A 19,876-nucleotide genomic window follows, 5' to 3' on the forward strand; every position below is an offset into this window, starting at 1 on the left:
GACATGCCCAGCTGCCTTTTCTCTGAGGCCACCATGCTGTATCAGCAGCAAGATGTCTGTCTTTCCCAGTGGAGAGGATTTCAAGCTAGCAAGCGAACATAACACTTTGCGTTTCTCAAGCACACTGAAAGATTTCCTATGAAGATCAGTTTGTCAGACTATGCATGTTGTATCCATACAAGATATCCTACCTCTGCAGAAAATGTAGCAAAGCCAGACAAAAGCTGAAGAAAGTCAAGGCTAGAGATGAGTATAGCTCCCAGTCACTGAGACAGACAAGAAACTGGAAAGGCAGGTGGTAAGGGTGGCACACACTGTGGAGGAAGGCAGAGCCCCTTCTCTACAGTGAAAGGACAGTAAGTGAAGGAAAGGGGGAGGCTTCCTGACCTAGAAACATCACTCCAAGGTTTGTCTTTGCTAAGCATGATCTAAGACCTTCGCAGAAAGCTGAGCAGGATGCTGTCTCAGGGCACAGCAGTGTCATCCTCGCACCACCCTGCAGGAACATGCTTTCTCAATGGGCGCTGTCATGACACTTTTCCAGACAAGCTCCCTAATACTTCCTACCCTCAGCCCAGACTTGACATGTGACAATGACACTGCCCAGAAGGCACAAATGTCAACTGCTCTCTACAGCCTGGCTGGCAATGCCTTTGGGTAATAGATTAATGACTCTATGGTACAACCACTTATGAATTACACTGGACATGTCTGAAATTCTAGCACTCTGTGCACCTACCACCACCACCGGTGTTTGCTAGTACAACTGGAAAAGTCTCCTGCAGGTTTGTACAAGAACTCCTTTTTTCCAGCTGGACAGACCTACCCATCCAAATCACAAGTCCTGAGTCATTTGAGACATTTTGTTAAAAGGCTCTCCAGTGCGCTTTATTGCTGCAACGTTCCTGGGAACTATACCACTAGCTCAGTAGTTCTCTTGGCCTGCTTTGGCCTCAATTTAAGAGTTTGTTTCTCTCACTGTCACCTCCCTTGCAACAAGAACCAGTGGTTATTTCATAGAATCATAGAATGGTTTGAGTTGGAAGGGACCTTTAAAGATCATCTTGTCCAACCACCCTGCCATAGGCAGGAATATCTTCCACTAGATCACGTTGCTCAAAGCCCCATCCAACCTGACCTTGAACACTTCCAGGGATGGGGCATCCACAGCTTCTCTGGGCAACATGTTCCAGTGTCTCACCACTCTCGTTGTAATAAATTTCTTTGTGTGTCTAATCTAAACTTACCCTGTTGCCCCTTGTCCTATTACTACAGTCCCTAGTAGAAATTTGTCTCTCTCCATCTTTCTTATAACCCCCCTTCATATAATGAAAGGCCACAAGGTCTTCACAGAGACTCCTCTTCTCCAGGCTGAAGAATTCCAGCTCTTTCAGCCTTTTATTTACTATTACTTCTATCCACCCTCACCCCCCAAATATTGTATTGTCTTGACACTTCCAATTTTTAGTATCTTAATCTTCTTCCCTCTGCCACTGATTAATGTGCATCACTCGTGGCAGAATGACCCCAGCCAGCTGCCAGACACCCATCAGCCACTCTCTCACTTCCTCTCCTCAGCAGCACAAGGATGCAAAAGCTCATGGCTCAAGATAAAGACAAGAAAATGACTTACCATTTACTGACACAGACAAAACAGAAAACTTGGGGAATTTATGGCAAATTAAGGCAGATTTGGATAGTAAGAGACAAAACCAACTTTAATCTTTCCTCAACCCTGTCTTTTCCCAGTCTCAACTTCACTCCTTCATTCTCAACTCCTCTACCACCCCCTCTAGTCATTTGTTCCTGGCATAGAGTAGTCTGATCAGTTGTATGCTCTTCTTCTGGGTAATTTTCATGTAGCCACAATATGAATAAATAAGGACCATGTACAGACTGATAACATGCTATGAATGAATGAATGAAATTTTTACCTAACATTTTATTTATGCAGGTCAATATGTAGTTTAGGAAGAATACTATTTACTATTCAGTATCTAAAAATAGATATAAACATGCTATATATTGTACAAACATCGCTATGTTAAAGAAATTGGGGAGTTCAGAGATTGTATTCAGCTTCTTTGCAAGCTAAAGATCTGATAAAGACGCTGTACTACACTTGAATAACATCCTCTCATCTCCTCCTCCCCATCTTACTGCAGAGGCTGTGCCAATAGGAGATACAGAATTTCCTCTGTAAAAGTTGTGTCAGCAAGTATTTCCCTATAGCAGGCCATCCCTTCTAAAAGCTTTTCATATGTTTTATATTGCTGAAGTATGGGATTAAAGAATTCTCTGCTGCATTAGTAAGAAATACTTGTTTTTCTGTGCATCTATGTTGTGTACTTTGGAAAAAAAAAAAAAAACACAACAAAAAAAAACAACAAACCCCCCTACTTGTAATGAACCAGTTGAGAGTCAGTTTCTCTACTTTTTTTAAAATTAAAGTGTCATTGCATTTTCCCTCATGTTGTAACATACGGGAAATGTTCTAATATTATTAATGCTCTGTAATACACTTGTTGTTCTTATTATAGTCTGCATTCCTTCAAATCAGTTCTATTGACTTCTAGTTTATAATACATTTTTCACAGAACTTTAAAAAAAATGTAACTAATTTTAGTCATATTCTTAACTCCTGTAAAGAATTGCTCCCACCCACGCCCCCAAAAGAAAAGACAAAGAGGGTATTTCTTTTGTAGCTTTCATATAATATATATATCAGAAATCATGCATTTGAAAGCAAACTTTCTGTTTTCCTCAGTGCGTTACCTGGACCTCTTAACTGTTTGAAACACATTCAGATGCACTAAGTTACACTTCCATCTGAAACAGTATCATTAAATGATACAAAAGATTGCACTCTGATGAAATCACTTAATTTTTCACTGGATCACACTTAACATTTCAACGCAAGTGCAATATCTCATTTACTTATAATGTCTGAGCTCTAAAAAGGTTCATTTTTGTTAGTTTATTTGTTTTTTCTTTCTTGTTGCAAAGCTGGATAGGAAAAAGGTTAAAGTCTTTCGCTATATATTAATAGAGCTTTATTGTTATCTACTCATGGTGAAAACCTGTAATAATTTCAAAAAGAAAAATAAACCAGACTCAAATACAGCTGGCTGTCTTGCCTTTCCAGACTAATTGCTGTTATAATACTTATCTTGCTTCTGGAAATTACATAAAGTGATTGCTCATCCAGTTAGGTGTAGTTTCTTCATTGTTATAATTTATCACAAAATCTTAGTATAAAAGTCAGCATTCTTCAGAGACTTATTTATCTGCAGTGTAATCGCAATCTTTGACACTGACAAAAGATCTCACAGGGAACACAGAAGCAAACATTTCTTCTGATTACAGCTGCTTGACTCTTTTTCATTTTCTTTCAATACCCTTTGGTCCGTTTGTGGTAGGAGAGTCAGCTGTGACACAGCTGAAATGACCTACTGCATATTCCCAAGAAGTCAAGTTAGCCTTCACTTCCTCATGTTTTTCAAGAAGCGTTTCCATCGCTTTGGCACGCTGTTAGAAACAAACATTCCTGCAAGTGTCTTATGCCAGGATCCTCCTCGAAACAGGCAAAAATATTAATAAGTTTCTTATGAAGTTTATTAAAATCAATGGTAAAGGATGTAGTTTGCCATTACTTGAATAAAAGTGAAATTTAACAACAAACTCATACTTGAAAAGAGATATATTTTGAAAACATTCTATGCAAAATAATTTTTTGAAGTATCCGTTTTTGATCAATGTCTCAGACATAGAAAGAAACTGAATTTGCCAGAAAGTCTGATGTCTTCAAAGAGTGATAGCATTAAATGCCTGGGAGGACCGTATAAAGTACTCCCAAATCACACAATCTACTACCCTTGGTGGAAGAGGAAAGAGAAGAGAATCTTCTAATACCTCTGCAGGCATTGCTTTCTAGCTCTTCCAGACTAACAAGTGTAACTGAGAAATTTTTAAACAAATCTCTACAACATATTAATCTTCAGTTAAGTTTTCTAAACTTTCCCTTCTCTTGTCATAAATTTTAAAGAAGAAAAATATTAATATTTCAATATTCTAGCAATAAGGTGTATCACAGATCTCAACAGGGTTCTTCTGTTTCATTTTTAAAATGTTGAAACTTCCTAAATTCACTCTAGAGACTCCTCCTCTTTTTAGGCTCCCCCTCACCTATTGCTAGAGAACCTCAGGCCACTTACAAAACCACTGATATTATCTTGCAGGAAGTAACTTTAAATATACATATACGATAATAAAGCATTGTGCTAATTCAGCACAGGCCATGCTAAGGTTCTCAAGTGTGGCGCTAGAACAAACAAGCCCACCAGCAACTTCTTTTCCTTAATGCCACACGCCTGACTTGTTGTTCCCTGTATGTACCCTTTGGAGAAGTTGAGCAACAGAGGTGTAGACCTAAGTTTAATATTTGAAAGGCTGAGAGAACATCGGAGCTAGGCAGCTAGATACATAGCACACAGCGGCAGCTATGGAAAACCTGCTCCCCCTTTCTGCAAAGAGTTTTCCTCACACCATTGCCTTGGCACAGGACACAACTGCATTTCCAGCATCCTTTGAGTTGCTCCTAGCTCAGCAGCTATTCTGAGAATGATCTGGTTGAGGAGTCCACAATTGCACCATTTGCAGGGTTTTATACAGCTGGTTCTAAAGAGCCTTTGTTGCAGCTACCTTCAATGCTACACAGTGACAGGAAGGGTCTAATTTCATCACCAGACCAGATACATCTAAGCTTTGCAAAGGAATATTTCTAGTATATAATAGCAGCCTCCTTTCCTAAGTGCTGTGCAAAGACTTCTAGTTAAACAGGTGCTGGCTCTGTCAGTGAGATCCTGTATTTTAACTTCTGACTGAATCCAAGCTAGAACGAGCATTAGGCCTGTATTAATGACTACTTTTGTTATCAAGAAATCACAAACTCAGTTAGGAGGACATGAACAGGTCAGACTCTTCACAGATGTTATTTGAAAACTTTTGTTTTGTTAAGTAACTTCTGTTGCCAGAATGATAATAAATGAATCCTTTTCCCTGCCTGGACCAGCCAGCAGCCTACAGCTTGTTGCAAACGTAAGGAACTAATAAAAGGTGTCTACAAGTTCTAAGGGCATCAGTCAGCAATAGAAAAGATTCTTGCATTTCAGTCATCACAACCTGTCTATTGTGTTATTTTTCTTCTAACAAAGCAAGATATCGTTTTTCACCAGCCCTAATCAGTAGTTACTGCTCAGAGATATAGATGCATGATAACGCAGTGACACTCCACAGATAACACACAGTTACAACAAGAGGTCTGCAGAGCTCCTCAGAAAATCGCAAAGTGAAAATACACTGACAAAGACAGTGTGACATTATATTCACGGGCATGTGTAAAGTATACAATTTGAATGCATTCAGAGTAAGGGCACCAATTCCCATCTTGCTGCCCTCTTCTCAGGATTTACAATTACAGGGCTTTCCTTGAAAACATAACAAGCAGCACAGGCTTGCTTGTTACAATTTGCCTATTTACTTCAGGTCTTTCAGGGAACATTTTTGCCTACAGACCTCAGTTCCAAGTAGACTTGGATTTCACATCTACGAGAATGACTACGCATAAAATGCTGGGAACTAGAACATGGTTTTGTGGAGTTCAATACCCCTTTATCATGTGAGGATGGCATCTGCTCACTTATACACCTGCTTCTTCTTCTGGCTTATGTAGGAATAGTCTTTCTTGCAGAGAATACACCCATTAAAAAAGCCACCATTTCAGATTCCACGTCTGAGTGCAGTCTCCTCTAAAGGCAGCCCAACACCCGACACCTTGCGAGTACCAGCTCCATAGCATAATCTGAGGACCAGCCACGTTTCTATAACGTGCAGCCAGAAAAGGAGAAGAGCTGCTGTGACCGTGCAAGCCTTTACCAGCCTGAGGCTTCTCAGAGATTCAAACAGCGAGGGCCAGCCTTTACCAAGTTGTTTCAACTACACTTCTCCATTCAGAAGGCCTAATAACTATCAGCTTGACGAGGAGAGTGAAGTTCATAATCTCAAAAGACACTGGATTTCCAAATCCAGTTCAGGAACCAAAGTAAAAATACACTACTCAGTTTCTAGTTTCTCATTTTATCAGTTGGAATGTTACAGCACACACTAGGGCCTCCTAGGTTAAAAAAAGCACACCTTCTACAGCCTGCATAAACACACTGAATTTCTTTACTGCTTACTTTTGTCAGATTTTAATTTTCAGACTGATGTTCTCGGGACCAGCCAGTACTCAAAAGTAAGCAGTCACAGAAAATTTAATAGTTGAGGTCTTCCTGAGAAAGAAGGGAATGGAAAGAAAAAAAGAAAAACCACCGCAACAAACCCAAAACAAACAAAAAAACAAACCCAAACCCAAAAAACCATCTCCCCTTAAATGAAATCTTCTCAATAATTCTAAAGATTAATAGCTAGGAGTGAAAAAAAAACCCACAAGATTTGGTGGAGAAACAGCTTCATCTGAAGTGTTTTAATGTAACTAAATTATTGGTCCTTGAAAAAGGGTAATTGCACATACCCAGTCATTTATCAAAACCAACTTCCAGACATTGGGGAAGAAGTCAACATGTGCATAGCCCTAATTTAGCTATTTGCATACTAAAAAGAAAACCACTGGAGGATTGGACACTGAATGGAAACCAGCTATCCTCACCCAGAGCACTGTATGTTGCTAAGTGACTGGGGGAGCCCTGAATCATCCAGCTCCCAAACCCAGCAGAGTGTTTAAGCAGGTGCTTATGGTTAAGCATGGTAATAGCCCATTAACTCCACATATAATTAATACCTGCAGATAAGTTTTTATAGATTAAAAGCTATATACAGTTATTAACTAGGCCAGTAGAAGTTTTGATAGGTAAATCTTTTCAGGAATACATACACAGTGTTTTGCAGGCAGATATGAACGTGTTCTGTTAGCGCTCGGAGCCAGCTGAAAACAACAGTGCTGTGCAGCACTGTTCAAACCAACACGCCAAATAAAAGCGCTGCATCTATGATGACAGCACCATGGGTTCCTGTTTCCTAGCTGGTTCAGAGAACAGACAGGTGGACTTAGTCTAAAGCACAGACCCAGATGACACCTATCTACAAAAGACAATGTAAACATACCTTTTATTGTCCTAGTTGCAAGAAAAGAAACAGGAAAAATAGTTAGTACACTTAAAAAAAGTTATATCCAAAGGGCAGTTTTTGCAAAGGGATGTGTTTCTATTGTTGTATATTGCAATTGCTTCAGGCTGTCATGCACAGTTGTTTTAAGATGTGGCAAATAACCCTATGTGTCAGCTTTTCAGAATAGTGTGGAATTATCGTTACAAACTTACCTTCCTAGTTCTTCCCCAATTTCGTAAACATCCTCCACCTTCTGTTGCTTGAACACAGCCATATTTGGAGTTTTCATTGACTCACAAAGATGATACAGCTAGAATACTAAAAATGACATTCATTACAATCTTCCAACAGGCAAAGATTCAGTAAAAAATTTCTGGTATAGTCACTTTGGATCCATTGCAGACCATTCATGGCCAAAGTTACCACTGATCAATCAAAAGAAATAAAGAAATAATTTAGCAGTCTCAGCCAAATAGTGAGGGTCCAAACGTGGAAAAAGGTGAGTGCCTGTAAGTGAAGAGGGTTCTTGCCCCACACTGAAGTACCTGAGCACATATTTAACCAGAAGCACAGAACACACTGCAAAACACAAATGTGATGGAAGTAAAGTAACTAATTACTAATTTGACAAACTTATGGACAATAAAGCATCCACACTACACTAAGAGGAGCTATCATGAGAATCAGCATTACAGGCATCTTCACTTTAGTGACAGCAGGCAGACCGTGAACCACGGAGACCACAAAGAAGAGCTTCCTTTTTCTCTGTCAGACAATGTTTCTGAAGCACGCAGACAGGACAGCAAATGGAAATCTGAACTACTGCTGCAAAAAGGCATGGTGGTTCCATCTACGGAGTTTTCAGTGCAGCATCTTTCATCACACACTAGGCGTTTCAAATGACAAACACAAGCAGCATTTGTTGTATGCATTACTCTGCGTAACTGTGACATTTGTTTCCTGAACACAATCTTTTAAGTGGATAAGATCTGTAAGGTCAGGAAAGACAAGCCTCACATTGATATATTAGAGGATCTGGGATTGCATTATGCTGTGCTGCTTTTGGAAGAGGAGATCAGAGATCACACTCTTCCTCAGGATATGCCCACACAGAAACATACGTTATGTTAACAGAATGTATTTTAACACAATAACCAGCCAACCAGTTTACAACATGTTTGGTGTTTCCTGTGTAGATAAACACTAGCATTATCCCCAGTGGCCTAAACAACATGTACTATCTAGATCAGAACATGTAAGGCAGCTGTAAGGCCTCTAGCATCACAATAAAATCTAACTACATTGAGCCATACAGTTATTCTCACACCTCTGTAGGCTTCAGCAGCATATCTGTACTTCTCAATGTAATGTGTATTTCCTTATGAACCCCAGATGCAGCTTCAGATGCGCTGGGGACTTCCAGCTTCTATATTTCTATACAGCTCCTGCATATTTTAAAATAGCAGTCTTTGGCATCTGACTGTGGCATACTGCAAAGCATATTACACAAGAAAACAAAGCTCTATTTTGATCCTTTAGAAATAAGCTCAATGTTGCAAAAAGATCCAGCTATTTTGATACATCAGCAGACTTCTTATAAAATAGGACAAAGCACCAAGGACCAATTGCAGGGTTCCTGCCAAGTTCAAATGCACATATTTTTAAAGATTTTTTTTTCTAACAAAAGCATATACCATAAGCAGCAAACACACTGTAAAAATCTAACAACTTGTCAAAACACACCCAGCTTTTGTCATGCACTCACCTCAAAAAAAAGGCTGCCTGTTTTGTTTCTCCCCTCCCTTTTTATAAATCATTGGCTTCTAACACATGGGAGGCATGTTGAGTATCAATTCAATTCCTTTCCAAATATGCTCCTTCCATTGCTTCAAAGGAACAGAAACAGTCTCTTGGTTCTTCCACATATATTTTTTGGCTGATGTCAGCAAAACCTACACATTAGGACAAAAATTATTTTACTTCTTTATCTCAAGCAGAAAGGCTACTGCATCAATACTTACACTGATATTAGGAATAACAGTCACTCTTTCAAACAACAGTAGCAATAAGGGGTGTCCCTCTGTTAGTTGCTCAGCACAGGTCACACAATATACAAGCTGAGAAGGGGTACCTGCTTCCATCCTGTAGTGGCATAATTTTGTGCAATTCCGAGATGGCTCTCATCATGTACTTAACATCTCTGTGCAGTGCATTCTTTTGGACTGTCATTTCCAAAGCACAAGGAGATCCAGGGTGACTTTGTGACCATTCATTTCGCTTCACTGCTTTCTCTTTCACAATGTACTCATTAAGTGGGGAGCTTCTAATGGCCTACACCCAGCTTACGGCCTGCTCTCCTCCACACTCTTTGCTCCCAGATGGGAGAGAAGATATAGGGCACATGCATTATTCTGGCAAGCCCTACTCCCTCTCCCCAAGGGACCCACAGCTTCACTCTTATCAGATGATAAGAAATATTTCAGCTATACATCAAAACTGCATCCTCTTCTCTTTGAAGAGTGCAAAACAATGTGCACACCTCATGGGGTGGTATGTATATTGTGATATAAAATGACTGACATGCATCTGATCATGGAGGACAGGAGGTCGTGGAGGACCAAAGAGGTGTCCGAGGACTGGAGGAAAACAAATATTACTTCAATTTTTAAAAAGGGCAAGAAAGAGGACCTGGGAAACTATAGCCCAGCCAGCCTCACCTCCATCCCTGGAAAGGTGATGGAGCAGTTCATCCTGGAGGTCGTATCCAGGCACGTAAAGGACAAGAAGGTTATCAGAAACAGTCAACATGGATTCACCAAGGGAAGGTCATGCTTGACTAATCTGATAGCCTTCTACGATGGCGTGACTGGCTGGGTAGATGAAGGGAGAGCAGTGGACGTTGTCTATCTTGACTTCAGTAAGGCATTCGACACTGTCTCCCATAACATCCTCACAGACAAGCTAAGGAAGTGTGGGTTGGATGACCAGACAGTGAGATGGATTGAGAACTGGCTCAACAACAGAACTCAGAGGGTCATGATCAACGGGGCAGAGTCTGGTTGGAGGTCCATAACTAGTGGTGTTCCCCAGGGATCTGTGCTGGGTTGAGTCCTGTACAACATATCCATCAGTGACCTGGATGATGGGATGGAGTGTACCCTCAGCAAGTTCGCTGGTGATACTAAGCTGGGAGGAGTGGCTGATACACCAGAAGGCTGTGCTGCCATCCAGTGAGACCTGGACAGGCTGGAGAGCTGGGCCGAGGGGAACCTGATGAAATTCAGCAAGAGCAAGTGCAAGGTCCTGCACCTCGGGAGGAACAACCCCATGCAGTGGTACAGGCTGGGGGCTGAACAACTGGAAAGCAGCTCTGTTGAGAAGGACGTGGGAGCGCTGGTGGACAGCAAGGTGACCCTGAGCCACCAATGGGCCCTTGGGGCCAAGGAGGCCAATGGTATTCTGGGCTGTATTAAAAGGAGTATGGCCCACATGTCGAGGGAGGTTATCCTCCCCCTCTACTCTGCCCTAGTGAGACCACATTTAGAGTGATGTGTCCAGTTTTGGGCCCCCCAGTTTAAGAAGGACGTGGAACTGCTTGAACAAGTCCAGCAGAGAGCTACCAAGATGATCAGGGGACTGGAGAGCATCTCCCTTATGAGGAAAGGCTGAGAGACTTGGGTTTGCTCAGCCTGGAGAAGAGGAGACTGAGGGGGGGTCTCATCAATACCTATAAACACCTAAAGGGTGGGTGTCAGGATGTTGGGACTAGGCTCTTTTCAGTGGAGCCCAATGACAGGACAAGGGTCAATGGGCACAAGTTGGAACACAGGAAGTTCCACTTGAATATGAGCAGAAACTTCTTTACTGTGAGGGTGACAGAGCAGTGGAACAGGCTGCCCAGAGAGGCTGTGGGGTCTCCTTCCCTGGAGACATTCAAAACCTGCCTGGATGCAGTCCTGTGCCCCCTGCTCTAGGTGTCCCTGCACAGGCAGGGGGGTTGGACAAGATGATCTCTAGAGGTCCCTTCCAACCCCTACCATTCTGTGATCTGTCACATGACCAAAACACATCCATTTCTGTTATGTTTCAGAAGAAGTTACCATTTCCACCACATGACAGACACTTGCAGGCACCTCTTGGAGGCGAGGGAGGTGCAAGATATTCCTAGTTATAGCTTTCATGCCCTCAATAGCAGCATTGCTGGCGATCTTCACTGCAGACATGATGGCTCTCCTAAAGGCTCTGCGGGGCTATTGCATTTTCATTAACAAATCTGTTCAAATCCCAATTTTGTAATGCTGCAGCTGAGACAAATTTGCCTCCCACGCCTTCCTGTATAACTGTGCTCTAGCGATGACCTCTCTTATCTAGCCACCTAAGGGCAAATGCTAGAAACCACACAGGTTGTGACGCTGAAGACCAGACTAACCATAGCACTATTAAAGTACACTGTAGAAATCAACTCTTGCATTGGTGATCCTCAACTAGATGCACTACAGTGTGGGGGTTTTTTCACTTCCACTTTCCATCCCCATACTTTCTCAGGCATGTTCTGGCTGATCCTTAGTTTTTTCAGTTTTTCAAGATGAAGCCAGGTGAACTATTCTGCTACTGGGTTCATTAATTCCCTTCCCAAAGCCACATTTCATGCCTGAGATAAAAACATTTCCTCTCAATGAAAATAAACAACTCAAATTCTGCTTTGTAAGCAAAGTATTGTATTCCTCAAGCAACCTTTCATAATCTCAGAGAAAGCTCATTGACCAATATTGCTCAGGGTTTGAAACTGCAATCAGTAAATGCTTTAGTAGCATTTACAAGAATGAGGACATCTCTGAGCTATTGCCTCTGTACTACATTTATATAATGTTGCTTGCAATTGTTTGGAGCAGGATTTTCTGAAGGGTTGGTGCGAAACGTAGTTCAACACCCACAGACTTCAGAAAAAGCAAACAAAGGACAAAGCTAAGCCTTGCAGAAAACCCCAAACGTTTTGCTCATCCTGAATTGCAAGATTAATTTCTGCATGCATGCAAATGTCAAGTACAGGAAAATGTCCACATATTCAGAGATACTGCTGAGACTTGCCCAAAGACTGTAAATCCCTCAAGCTGACTACTCCCTTCATCAGAATCCAAGGTACATTGGTATAAATAACATTAATGCAAACACACCTAAAAGAAAACCATTGTTCTAAGAGAGCTTGTGATTCAGAAGAGCAAGTTAAAAACATTGCTTTGAGAACGGGGAACGCACCCAAGATCCCTCTGAGACATGGCCACTTTATGTTTGACAAGTTTACTCATTTCCCAGCATCCTACAAAGAACGTACCTACTTCTGCAGATGCATAGAATCCATGCAACATTATCTCAAAAATAACCTGGAAATTCTCACCTCGTTTGCTGATCTTCTAACTTATACTCTTGCCCTGCATAGGTCAAACCAGCAACTTACTCTCAGCACCAAGGAACCGTTCAAGCATCTAAGTCAGACTGAGAGCCTTGGTTTTGAAGACTAAACACAAAACTGTTCCAAGGTGTTCAGACCCTCCAGTCAAACCTCTGATGTGCTGGTGTTTCCCACATCTATCACTTCATGTCATCTTATACTGCCTTCCGCTCTCATTACTTGTGCAGATCTCTCTCACTGGCTTTCATGCAGCAGTCACAATTAGCAGTTGCCCAAAATAGATCATAGGCTTGATGATCCAAGACAATTGTCATTAGCAAATACACAGCATAAGGGGGAGATAATCAAAGATAACCTTCACACACTTAAGATTCATCTGAAATAAAAATGCCATTCACAAGGACAAACATAAACCTCCCCAGATATTATATAATGATCTTAGGAAACTAAGGTGACTTCACATTCAAAGATTCAAACTGCAGTGTTCTTGTTGGACTCCGTTTGCAAGTACAGAGCACAAGTATATCAAAGGAGGAATGAAAGCCTTAATTTTCTTCTTCAGTCAGATGGTGATTTCCTTATGCTGGTCAGTGAAAGCACACTGAATTAGAGATAGTCATTCATCTTTGACTCATTCAGACAAGAAGTTGTAAGTTCATGATCTGAGGAAATAACAACAATCAACTTTGTTTTCTGATACGCTCTATATGCCAACGCTTCTGGGACACGTGCCCAAACAATATCGCAATACAATGAGTCAGGACAATCTGATCACTTAGGGTCTGCACCAGAATTCATTAAAACCAGGAGGATGGGGGAATCTGCTGCAGTGTTTTTTTGGCTAAGACCAGATCTTTAAGAGCTCCAAGGCAAGCTCTGCAAAGGAGATCGCCTTCTGTGTTCTTTCACAGAACATGCCATGTCTATTCCTCAGCCACCCCATGTTGGGGCCAGCTCTTCTGGATCAGTATCTTTGCTCTAGGATTCCTAGCACTGAGCATTTTAATATGAAGGCCAGCTTCTACTCAGCATTCATATTACTTATGTGTTTTCATAACAATATTCCATAGTACAGTGTACGGTACTTCACCTTTTACTCCTATATCCAACTCCCCTTTACACATCCCAAATATCACAAGGTAGCAAAGTGTTCTTAATCCTATGCAAATTATTTTCCTACAGACATGTAGCAAAACCAGATATAGAATACCAACCTCTGAGATTGCAGTTTCAGGCACTAGAAATGTGTCCTGGCTAATCTCTTCATGTTCCTAAATTATCATACCATAGAATCAGATCTTTTTAACCCTAAGAAATCACACTGTTTCCCATTGTGATCTAAGGCATGCATTTAAACACATAAATTTTACATCAGTCCAAACACTGGATGTAGATGTTCTTATTTCAGTACAGAACCTTTCAGTATACCTATTTCAGTACACTGCCTTTTTTGCGCAGTTTGTGCTGCTGTGTATAAAGGAGATTAATCTAAAGGAATCCACTCTTCTAAAGAGGGTGACAGAATCCACCTTAAGAGAGGCAAAAGAAAGTAAGTTATATTTCTCTTTTTCAACGAATGGTTTCCCTGCGTAGGTAAGTTATTAGCCTGTCATCACCAAATTATTTGACAATGACTAGTCTACACATGTCAAATCCATGATAGATGTCCTCCACACTGCTGAATGAGAGCAGGATATAAAAAAATAGAGATGAGAACAAAACTGTTGGATCATTTGGATTGTCACCAGCCTTACATTTTTTTTCCTTAGGGTATCTTCTACCCTAAGGAAACCATTTCAAGTGACTGAGGTAACAGCTGAATAATCTTACTTTCTCAAGTACACCTGACACGTGCTGAACCACTAAATCCTTTGCCAAACTCGGAAGCATCCCCTGTGGCATGTATTTATATTACAAAACAATAGTTATAATAAAAAAAAACCAACCCCAAAACACACATTATAACAGATCAAAGTGACACCTACCCTCTTGGGTTTTTTTAATATTGACAAATGACCAAACCAATTTAGAATCAAAACTGGACTGTTTTAAATTAGTAATGTGAAAAAAAGAAACCCCCCAAAAAACAAACCCCCCAAACAAAATCAAGTGATATTGCCTTCTAGTTTTCGTGCCTTATGCTAAAGCTGAACAGATTTTTATAAGCATTGAAGTGTTTTCCTCATTCACCCTTCTCATCCCCTTCCTCTTCTTTTTTGTACTAGAAAAGACTAAACAATTCCAACAGCAAAAACCAAGTAATTTTTACCCTCTGCTTTCAAATAAACGTAATCAAAGCACAGTTAAGTGTTATATTAATTTTAGCAAAAACCTTATTTTCACTTAAATATTTTCCTATCAGAAAACAGCAGTAGCCTACAAGTTTTTCTGTCAGAAAATTGAGGCAGCTATGATTACCTGTGTGCCTAGAAGGGACACAAAACACACCCACCATCTGAGCACTTCAGTCTCATTATAGAACCACTGCTCCTGCCACTAACTCTCAAGGGATCCCTTTCTGACTTCCCAAGTTTACTCCGCGGTAATTACTGTGCAGTGAATAACCAAAGACTGCATTTCCAAGCCTCCCCTTCAAGCATACGTACCAAATGTGTTAGCTCTGCAGCTAATTACAGCTCCCCAGCAGACACCTAACTGCCAGGGCTGCCGCTGTAACTGATCCCAAAGCCCTCACATGCTTGAGCGATGAGACGGTGCAAAAGCCTCGACAGACAGGGCACAGGGGGAAGCCTGCAATGCCAGGCACATTGATGTGGCATCGCAGAGCCCCACTCTCCGTCCCTGAGGCGCCTTCAAAGATTATTACTGCAGATAAGACGCATCACTGCCCCAAAGCCAAGTGAGATCCAGCACATAAGATATACATTCCTTGCACATGCAGATAAAGGACATCGGAAAGTCTGAAACCTGTGGATGTTTCAGAACAGATACCTCTAGAGAGGGTCTGAGTTGAGCTTTTTCCTCATACATTAAACAGATGAGTACACCGCTTTTGGTCCTTTTGCAGGTGGAGACTGATCAGCCAAAGGAGGAACAGTTGCTGCACATTTCTACTCCCTCATTCACACCTTTGTTCTTGACTGTCTGCTAAAAGGATGCAGGCCAGGACAAACCAGTTCCCACTATGCTGGCAGCACCCCAGGACTGCTGTCTCACTGCCCAGAGGAGCAGGTGTATAAGAAACTTACCAGATCCCAGGTGAAACCGTTTGAGAGAAAAGAGAGGAAGGAACTTACGGATAAACATAATGAAGTTGCAGAACATTTACAGAATTATATCAGTAAGCTGAGGTGTGAACCCAGGACCAACTGTACCTGATGGTTTTGGACAGAAACATCACCAGACCAAGTGGCATGTAACACTGAACAGTGTACTTCTGAAACTACCGCATTCCCCAGCCCTTGTGGGATGTGCTCAGGGATAAATGAGAGCTGTTCGCTGAGGAGATGATCCAGGGAGCTGCTTTTTCCCCCCAGCTGACAGCTGCAGGACTCCTAGCACAGTGTGAGGTGGAAACACCATTAAACACGCACACTGTGCAGAAGGGACCACCAAGCGTGAGCCACCACCTGAGCCCCTCTGACAGACCTGCACCACCGCCACCAGACTGACCTGCGGGGAGGGACCCCACGGCCCAGATGCTGACCCCGGGACTCATCCACGGCGCTGAGGAAGACCCGGTGGCTAGCGGCGGACCTGCGGGCTCCCCAGAACCTGCCCCAGCCAGATGGGCTTCCCAGCTGCGCTCCGTCAGCCTGCGAACGCCGACGCAGGCGGGAGGCAGAGCAGGGACACCGTGGAAGCGGTTCAGAGCCAGTGGGAAGCACAGCGGGAGAGACGGACAAGGAGAGAAACAGGGAGAGGGGGCCGACGCCGAGCAGGGAAGGTGAGGGGAGGGGAGCCCCCGGCCCCCTGCAGGACTTTGGGCGCTGCCGATTGAGGGGGGCAGCGCCTACTTACCGCCGCGCAGGGTCCCCGCCGGGCTGCCCTCACCGCCTGTGTCGGGAGGAGGCTGAAGGAGCGGCGGCGGCCGCCGGCGCTGCTCACCGGAGGAGCCACCGGGGCTGTGCCGGCCGGCCGCCCGCCCCTGGGCGTGAGGGAGGGAGGGAAGGAGGGAGGAGCCGCCGCGACCCCCAGCGGCGGGACGGCCGCTTTGGGCGCTCGCAGACCGGGGATCGGGCCAGGCCCTCTGCTCCGGAAAGAAAACATGAAACAAACCCATTTCACGGGCGGCTGCAGATGCGTCCCGACCCCCACGGCACAAACTCGGGTTTTAGACCCTGTAAAGGTGGCTGGGACCTCGGAGCGCTCCCAGCAGCGCGGTGTGGGGCACCCGCTTCACAGCAAGGAAAGGAAGGGCCCATACAGAAACCCAACCCTCCACCTTGCCCTTGGGTCCCAGGGTCAGTGCCTGGCTCCTCACACCCCGCGCTGCAGGCACCAGCGGGCTCCGGCCTCACGGCCGGTGTGTGGGAATGAAGGGATGAGGGCCGGCTGCCTCCGAGGAGCGCCCAGGGAACAGGTGTGGCATGGCAGGGTTTCTTCCCCAGCCAGACCGGATGAGCTATTCACCTGGGTATCACCACTGAACTGGTACAAGTCGATTGCCAGGCATCAGCTCCTCTTTCTCGTACTGGGTAGCAACCAGTCCAAAGTTTAGTAAAGAGCTTGTATTGTTGCAGTTTTCAGCAGCAATCCTATACAACAAAACAAACTCCTTGATTTCTGGAATAAACAAAAGGCCCCACCTGTCAAAAACAACCACAGTCCTCACTTGTTTATGCAGTTGTGTTCCATTTCATCAGTGGTCAAGCTGCTGTAATCCACGATGAGAACATAAAGTTTATTCAAGGGCACACGACAAATGTAATGGCTGCCTGACGTGGCTTCAACAATACTATTTTGGTATGAATGTGTGTCCACAAGCCAAATAACCCTAGCACTTGGCATCGCCACAGGAGTGACAGCACTGCACTCCTGCATTTGAGATGTGGATACGTGCTTGGTCATTACAAAGCCTTCCAGATTGCCATAGCTCTCCCGGGCTGATCACAGAATATCTCAGAGGTAGGACCTGATTTCTTCTGCTTTAGTAGATTCAGGATATATGAAAACAATACCAAAGAAATAAGGCTGAGGAGGTGAATTCATTAGAGAGGCACTTCATTTGCATAAGCCTTGTTCTATATTCTATACAAGCCTATTTTTATTCTCTGTCTGAAACTCAACCTTACCCGGTGAAATTCCCTGTTGTGTAAAGAAACCATCATGACAGAGAATGGCACAGGTTTCTACTCCTCTGGGGACCTCAAAAGGCAATAATATGCACCACTACAATAAATATTTGCAATACTGTTTTCCAAGTTGCCCTACACCAAACATTGCTACCAACAATGACATTGTTCATCTGTTTACCTTCCTGTCTTAAAACACATTCCCAAAACCTGTAAAACTAGATTTTCTCCCTCTTTATTTGGCAGACTGTAGTTGCAATAAATACTGTTTGGTCTCCTTAAATTTTTTCTGGGCAAGTTAATATCCAACATTTGTTAATGAGGAATGATGTGGTATTGTTCACACCTTTGAAATCAAACACAATGCCAGGCTGCCTTCACTTTCACTTCTCTATGCAGCTAAGATAACAGAAGGCTATGACAAATTATCATACCTAAATAGGCAGGCTGCTTCCATTGCAATAAGTTGCAAAGATTGGTGAATTTAAAAATCATTTTATACTAGGCAAGTGCCCAAAGGCAGTGCTTTTTATTATCACAGTTAAAAAGAAACTTGGCTTCAAAGTTGTTCCGAGTCAAGAGGACTGAACCGTGCCCTGCTCACCTGCCCTGGGAACGGTGTTCACAGCCCGGGAGTTCCAGCCAGCTCTCCCCATTCCAGAAGGAGAGTGGCTGCATCTGATATTACACAGGGTGGAGGACAGGAAATGGGAGCAATAATAAAGGTTTCAAAGGGCAGCAGAAGAATTCAGAACCCTTTGAAAAGGAAATAGATATTTCATTCCTCACCTTTAGTTCTATCATGTGATATAATCACATGAAATCACAGTAATCCTACAAAATTCTCAGAGGGAAGGGCACACAAGGAAGGCCCCCTCTTTCGTTTGCTCCTAGCTGCAAAGGGGACAAACCAGCATGGTTTGCCCTAAGAGGTCACAACCACTCTTCAAATCAGGACAAGTTCTCCCTACACCCTGAATAACCCCAATTTGAATTTAATATCTGCTGGTGTCCAGGAAGAGCAAGGGTTGATTGAATCTCATCCCTGATACCATGTCCATAGGGTTTGCAAGCCAAAATACATGCGTGTTTCTGCTTAAGTAAGAAATTGCTCTTACTTGGTTCTTCAGTTGTTCACCCTGAAAACACTAATTAGGACTTCTCTGTAACATCACTGGCAATCAGGGCAAAAGGCTTTATATGCATACAGGACAAGAATGGGAAGGAAAACTCAAAGCTGAGTAGCATTTGAAGCAGGCAGCACAAGCAAACACTGTAGTGTCTGTTAGCCATGCATTTACCACTTGCCTTTTGGAAGGGATAAAGAAGGAAGCCCATACCTTACGTTCCAAAGCAGGAGCCCCAGTCTTAAATACCAGACAAATACCACCTGCATTTATAAAAACAGGTAAATAGCTTATTTCACAGTTTAATCACAAGCCACAGTGCCTGAAGACATCAGTGAGTCAGTTCATCAGCTCAAACCTGAAGTCCTAGAGGCAGCTTACTGCAAAAATGTAACCATTTTGTACACAAAAGGTACACCTCATTTGAAACACATAGGCAGGATGCAGTCACCCAAAGCTAGGAATACCTTAACTAAGGCCAAAGTCATCTTAATCTCCCAGGTATATTCTAGTGCCAAATGTTTTGACTACTTCTCTTTACAACAACCCAGACTAATTTAGGGTAAAGGATAGATAGTTTTCTTATTAAATAACTATTTGGTTTTTTAATATCACATCCAGTATATAGTCCTGAGTTTTGCTTTCTAGTCTAATCCTCTGAAGAGCTAGCATTGTAGATGGATATACTGTAGAGAAGTATGGCTTCTATAGCATAGTATCACAATGAAAATACCACTCTACAAACTTCCTTGTGATTGAACCTTTTACCTTCTTTTCTAGGGGAAGAGCTTCCAAAGCAGAACACACCCTTCCCTTACATTATCTGAGCAAATGTACTTCATGTGTGGGAATTCTTAAAGCTTCAGCACTACATAGATTCTACTTCCAGTGAGGTCAAGGAGCTGCAGATAAGGAAGCTA

The 19,876-nt window shown here is 42.8% G+C and overlaps 1 protein-coding gene across 5 annotated transcripts in view; it reads right to left on the bottom strand.

Moving 5' to 3' along the window:
• The window catches only part of DAPK2 (death associated protein kinase 2), a 58,717-nt gene extending 41,971 nt beyond the window's left edge, over positions 1 to 16,746 (bottom strand). The window contains exons 1-3 of one of the 5 annotated variants that reach the window (XM_064456708.1): positions 16,556 to 16,738; positions 8,930 to 9,116; positions 7,377 to 7,482 (exon numbers count right to left, since the gene is read on the bottom strand). In XM_064456708.1, the coding sequence (XP_064312778.1) occupies positions 7,377 to 7,453 (77 nt within the window). In that variant the 5' untranslated portion in view covers positions 7,454 to 7,482; positions 8,930 to 9,116; positions 16,556 to 16,738. Of the gene's footprint in view, positions 1 to 7,376; positions 7,483 to 8,929; positions 9,117 to 16,555 lie in introns of those variants that run through there. The other 4 variants (XM_064456707.1, XM_064456704.1, XM_064456702.1 and 1 more) reach the window with 4 other exon arrangements.
• Positions 16,747 to 19,876: the final 3,130 nt, after the last annotated feature.

The sequence above is a fragment of the Phalacrocorax carbo genome, chromosome 7 (genome assembly GCF_963921805.1).
Source record: "Phalacrocorax carbo chromosome 7, bPhaCar2.1, whole genome shotgun sequence".
Classification (NCBI taxonomy): Eukaryota; Metazoa; Chordata; class Aves; order Suliformes; family Phalacrocoracidae; genus Phalacrocorax; species Phalacrocorax carbo.